The sequence below is a fragment of the Halyomorpha halys genome, unplaced genomic scaffold (assembly GCF_000696795.3).
Source record: "Halyomorpha halys isolate HHAL.00 unplaced genomic scaffold, Hhal_1.1 Scaffold94.1, whole genome shotgun sequence".
NCBI classification, from domain to species: domain Eukaryota; kingdom Metazoa; phylum Arthropoda; class Insecta; order Hemiptera; family Pentatomidae; genus Halyomorpha; species Halyomorpha halys.
In genome coordinates, this window is record NW_027114465.1 from 1,396,808 (window position 1) to 1,403,483 (window position 6,676).

General features: G+C 28.8%; 1 protein-coding gene across 1 annotated transcript in view; it reads right to left on the reverse strand.

Annotated features, from left to right (window-relative positions):
- Positions 1-1,461: 1,461 nt before the first annotated feature.
- Positions 1,462-6,676, reverse strand: part of rig (rigor mortis) — a 23,973-nt gene continuing 18,758 nt past the window's right edge. Inside the window, exons 21-23 of the mRNA XM_014415164.3 lie at positions 4,525-4,731; positions 3,159-3,330; positions 1,462-2,309 (exon numbers count right to left, since the gene is read on the reverse strand). Coding sequence (XP_014270650.1) covers positions 1,681-2,309; positions 3,159-3,330; positions 4,525-4,731 — 1,008 coding nt within the window. The 3' untranslated portion in view covers positions 1,462-1,680. The remainder of the gene's footprint in view (positions 2,310-3,158; positions 3,331-4,524; positions 4,732-6,676) is intronic.

A 6,676-nucleotide genomic window follows, 5' to 3' on the forward strand; every position in this document is an offset into this window, starting at 1 on the left:
TTTAATTACAATTGTAACAGAGATATTAATTTAATTAAGTTAATAGTAAAAGTGTTTGTATTCTGATTGCTAGTAACCCGCCCTGAGATATAGAGTCTCTCTTTTTGTATAATAAAATTATATTATCTATTTTATATTAAAGTTCTTAATTTGAACCCAAGTTATCTTTTATATTTGAAGAAAGTTATAAAACGAGTAAAGATTCATTTTTATTTTATTTTTAATATTTTTTAAAAAATTATTACAATATGTATATATAATCTTGTGTTAGAGATATACTTCAAGACTATGAAGGTTCTCAAATGATTTGAGCTTAAAATACTGAAATAAAAAAATATTTTATTATATTTTTGTTAGGTTTGGTAACTGTAAAGGATCTACCAAGCTTAAAAGGTAGGAGTGTCAAGATTCATTTCTTGGGACCACTGAGAAATAAATATTAACTGTCCCACATGGGAATCGAATCCACATTGGTCTTAACTGTGTGCTTTAAGACCAAGCCCCAAACGATAGGGCTATCACGCCCTTTATTTTATAGATTACCGTTGTACCAATTATGGGCACTGTAGTTATCGATTGTGAAAAACACTGTTTTGCATATTGACATCTATTAAAGTTGTTAGTTTATGTTACTTTTCTTATGTAATGAGTTATTTAGAAACAATTTATTTCATAAACTTAAAATGATTCCTGGGTGCTAATTATGAACTACCTACTAAGTTAAGATTAGGCATGTTCATGTTTCCAGATTTTTATGGCCACTCTTGAACCTGCCTTAGGTATAAATTGGATGTTAAGTATTTTATGGACCAATTTACAATTATAGGTGTTAAAGCTAAGAAATTGTCTATATAGAAAGATATGATAACACAACTTGTTGTTATAATACTTAGCATTAAGTGTTAACATATACTTACTATAACAAAAAATTCAATGGTTTTATTATTTTTTATCTAAACATTTTAGTTTAATTTCTATCAATATAATAAAACCAGGCTGTTCATCACTATCCAATCATTCACTTACTTATTGATCACTATATCTCAAAAACACTATTAATGCTTGTTCCCTTTATGCAGTAGATGTGCAATTAAGGCTGGGTTTAAAAAATTTTGGACTCTTAAATAGTTCATAAAAAATTGTTTCTTAAGTCTAGAGAAAAAATTAGTTTGAATAACTTAAAAATATACACCTACAATAAGATTAAAACAATGCATTTAAAAGATAATTAATGGTAATTTTCTAAATGGGCAGGTTTTTATTTCATGGTGAAACCACATAATAAATCTTACCTCAACACTCAGAAATGCTAGATAGCAAATTAACAGCTGCTAACCATCTTTTTTACCATTGCAGTAGTTAAAATTATTTAAAATAAATAACAAAGGAGAAAAAAAAACTATTTTGGTAACCAATTTACATGTATTGAAAGTAAGTAGTTAGTTAAAAAACAGGCTAATATCAACACTGAAAATAAACAAGGTACTTTAATAAATTACATAATACTGGCAATGAAATAGGAACTTACAGCTCTCATAAAGATGTACAAATATAAAAATAAATTTCACTTGAAAATTTAAAAAATACAAACTTAAATTAAGATCTTAAACTTAATCTCTGTTACTCAGAGAAGAGATCAAAAAGGCACTATGCACACGGCCGATTTTAGGAAGTCAGAAATTATTCAAAACTTTTACCAACGATTTCATTAGATATTATCTCCATAGTTTCTCGGCTGTTTTCATTATGATCCATTATTTTTTGCATAAAACTTCTCATCGTACAATACAAGATAAAAGGATTAGGAGAATCAATTCGTTCATCCTCAAATTTTGATTTGAGAGATTTTAACTTATTATATTTCTCAGCCTCATCTTCTGCTTTTTCAGCAGAATTTTCTTCTGATGGTTTGCTTTCAGACAAGTCCTGATTTTCTAAGCTTCCACTTGAATCATCACAGATGGTGCCATTAGTAGCAATTGGTTCACCTTGAAGCTTGGCCTCAATTTCTTTACAATATTTCATCGATTTTAACAATTTTAATTTATTAACAGCAATAGAATTCTCTAGTTTCTTCAGCTCAACTTCGTACTTATAATAATTCAGAATGTTCTTGTGAAACACAAGTTTTGCACACTCTTTGACAACATCATTAATCTTATGAATGGTAGTAGATTCATTAAAATTAATTTCAGATTTTCTGATTAACTCTTCTAGCCAATAAACAACACAGCTTGCAAAAAATGTGTTTAGACTTTCTTTAAGAGATTTATCACAAGTTTCAAAAACTTTAATATCACCAAGTGGACCTGAAAAAAGCAATAAAAAGATTACTACGTATAACTGAGTTTAATGATATTCATGTCATAAATTTCTCAGTTATGAACATAAGAATGTCTTAAGAGATAGATGAAATAATGCAGTAAATCAATTCGCCTTTATGAAACTTTTCATGGCTAGATTCTCCAAAAGACTAACAAGCCATTGAAATAGAAATCACATCAGCCTTACTAGATGTATTTCTCATTTAATAAATTTGTAAATTTCATAGATATTATAAAATAAAATAAATTATTACGAAGAAATTTGGAAAATTAATAAATCTTTTCTGAAGAAATTTGAAGATGTTGGAGGAGCAAAAAATACTGGCATTCATCATGAATTTTAAGATTACTATTGACATGTGAACTATATATGAATACATTACTATGAATATAATATATTGTTTATTACAAGTAGCTCAGTCACAAGTATGTACAGGCCTGCGACTACAAACTGTGGTTGAGTGTTTACTATTTTAGTTTTGCCATTGAGGTGAAAGTTTTTTTTTTTATCTCCAGACTAAGGTTGGAAATTGGACATAGCTCTGTTTGTAACAAAGCAATTCAAATAATGATACATAAGTCATTTGGTAACTTAAGTAAAAAAAACTATTTAACAAAATATAATTATGGCTTTTATAAATTTGTCCTTACATTTTTAATGGTAAAGGATTAATATCTTCTTAAGTTTTCCAACCACTGCACTAGACATTTAAAAGGATAAAAAAAAAAAATGATGCACACATGAATAAATTAACCATATTTTAGACGCTCCAATGAATTAAAGAGCATATTAATTTTAAATCACTTCAAAATCAATATTAACAAAAAAATTACCTGATGGAGAAATCCATGGACACAACTGTAAAAAGATACGTGCTGAGCTGGTTGGGTTTTGAACGTGGTATCTATATGCGGCAGAAACAGCTAATACGACATGTCTCAAAGACATATTTTTATCTTCACTACATCCAGCCAGGCCCAATTGACCACTGATATATACCCAAACCTTAAGACAAATTTATTATTATAATAAATGAGAGCAAATACAATATTTTTACATCATAAATAGAATGAGGAAAGTTAAAACTTAATTGAGATGAAATAAAGAACAAAAAATTATTCATTAACATAATAATCTAACCTAGTGGTTTCTAACTCAAGAACGACTGCGGATCACTGAGTCGGAAATAGAACCATGAGTGACCCACACCTAAACCAGACTAGGGAACACGGGGGTTCCCCACTGAAAGTGTTTGAGAACTTAAGTTGGTTAAAGGTGCATTTTGAGACACTTTTAATGTGAATTTGCTGGTGAAAACCTTTTAGCAGACACCAAAACATCACAAAAGATAATTAATAAAATAATTCCAACAAAAAATTGTGACAATACAAATATGTATTGCCAGAACGAGCTGTGACCCATTCTAAGGCTTTCACAGACCACCTGTTGGTAACCACTGACCTACTTAAATAAAAAATTAATTGCAGATAAGAGAAAATGTTGCTTATTTTTCCTTACAATTAGTAGACATAGGATAAAATAGTACAATGCAATAGTGGCTAGATTCTCATGAGAACAGACTATATATATATAGTCTGTTTTTTTTTTGTTAATTCAGTCACACTTTAACAGACATTTCTATCATGAAAAGGACATTCTATTAACAATATTTTCAAATAGAAAGTTTTGGGATTGCTGCACAAAAACAGAAGTATAAGATGTCTTAAAAACAAATCCATCTAAATTTGTTTTAGAATTATTAAATAAGTATGTAAACAGCATTTTAATTACATCAAAATCTTAGCTCCACTTAGGAGGAACTACCCAAAGCAATAAAAAAATTAAATGTTTGCGAAACATTAAAACTTAAAAATTAGACATACTGGAAGATCGATGATTGACTGTGTGTAATAATAGAAGGATGATGGTCAGGGTGTGGTAAAAGAAAACATTTTCTTTCTTTGACTGCACTCATTTTAGTTTTAATAAAAATTAGAACTAAATTTTAAAACTAAACAAAAGGGAGAGAGAACAATAGAAAAAATAAAACGTGAGAGATGAAGTTAAATGCAAACTAATTCAAAGAAAGGAAGCATAGTTAAATAGCAATTTTACTTACAAGCAATAAAGATAACATAAAAAAAAAAAAAAAGATTCATAACAAAAATAGTAATGATTTTAAAATGTAAGATAAAATACCTTATTTTCAGATTCATCTGTAGGTTTATTAGGCATAAATCGAATTAATTTATTATATGAAACACCCTCGGTCAGTTTTAATGCTTTCTCAAAGATACTCGAGTGCTGTACATCAGGCTGACCACAAATCCAGGAAATAGCTTCAGAAGAAGAAAGTGGTTTCCAGACTGTGATGAGTGAACAAATTTCAATCCAACATAATGCTTCCTAAAACAAACAGTGACAAATAAATAATTAAAACCCACAATCATTTCTTGAGATACAGCTCAAGTCCAATAACCAATATTGGAAGAAAAGAATACCCAGGCAATATTGAAAGAGTAGCCGAAAATGAAAACTGACTAATGTATTTTTAAGGTGTGTAAAAAAGGCAACTTTTTTAAAGGATATATTAAAACTTTTAACCATATATGACTCACTGGTTTTTTTTATTTTGCTGTTTTCAAATGTTGTCCTTTTAAAATCGCACTTCCTTCCTACCCACGTACGTATCCAAATTTCAGTACACTCTATTTAAGTGGGCAGAAGAAGGGGAAGTGCAATCTAAAAGGCAAACATTGTTTAAAAACAGCAAAAAAAAAAAAGTTTTTTAACCTGTTCCATACAGAAAATATCTGAACAATTATTCATTTATAGATAAAAATGAATCACTCAACCCCACTATCACAAATACTTAACAGGAACATAATCCAAGAAAGTATTCCCAGCAGACTACTAAAGTTTATGGAAATAATATACTAATGTAAATAGAAATCTTAATTGCCTATATGAATACAGTCGACTCTTAATGATTTGAAGATTTTTCCAGTCCCTTGAAAAATAATTGATAAATTAAATTTAAAAAATCATTGCTTTGGTCATCCCTTCTGTAATTTGAAGTTGTGGCAATATGTTATGCTCCAACAATTTATATTTCAAAGTCAGTAATCCATTTACACCTTTTATCCACTTCTTAACTCTTTTAACATTTGAACAACCTTTCGGGCTCTTCTGCCTATCACTATCAAGTTCTATTGAATTATTAAATTTATTGAAAATTATTGATTTGTGGACATGTATCATTTTGAATTGAAAATCATTTTAATAGATTTCCAAATGAATTGTCGGCACAAATAAATAAGTTTTTATTTATTTATATTTTTTTGCTGACCATACCCCCACCATCTTCTCACAGAATATAAGTCCTATTATTTTTTATTAAAAAGTTTTTTTTTTCGTTATTACTGTTTTAAAATAATGTTTTCCTTTTAAAGTCGCACTTCCCTCCTGTCCAAATTTCAGTACACTCTATTTATTAAAAAAAATTAAACCCTTTGAAACTTCGTTGTAGCATTACAACTAATTATTTATATTTAAAAATATACCCTAATCTTTTTGAACTGTTAGCCTGTCAGAAAGAGTACAAGGAAGAAAAACAACTGCTCCAGTCACCCCTCTATAGCCTACACTATTACATTCTATGTACAGGCAACAGTAATGATTTCTACTCAGATTTCATCGCCATCGAAAATTACTTGACAATGTTAGGTGAAAGTCACTAGCTTGAAATAAAATCATGAAAAAATTTTATGTTTTCCAGTATGTACAATATATGTTTAAATAATTTTGTAAATTTTAAAATAAAGGTCACTTTGTATACACAGGTAATTTGAAAGATTAAATAAAATAATAAAAAAAAAATAAATAAAAGAAATTAAAAATGTGAGAATTTAGAAAAACAAGAATAAAGGATATGACAAGAAAATGGGCTTCTGAAATGCAGAAAAAAGTGAAAAAACAAAGTATTATGTGGATTTTTTTATGTTCAAAATGTTTCGATATGTAAGGGAGATGCAGTCTTTATCAACTTTATGATTGACGGAATTCTCTGTCAAATTTATGTAAATGGCCTCTGAGATGAGACGTTTGGTGTGGTTGGGGACAGTGGCAAGAATGGAAGGAATGTCGAAATTAAAAGTATGATTCAGGTTTAATCCGTGTTCTGATAATTTAAGATGCAAGTGGATTACAGGAGTTGATAGAAGTTTTGTGCTGCACAAGAAAGACTGCATCTCCCTTACATATTGAAACATTTTGAACATAAAAAAATCCACATAATACTTTGTTTTTTCACTTTTTTCTGCATTTCAGAAGCCCATTTTCTTGTCATATC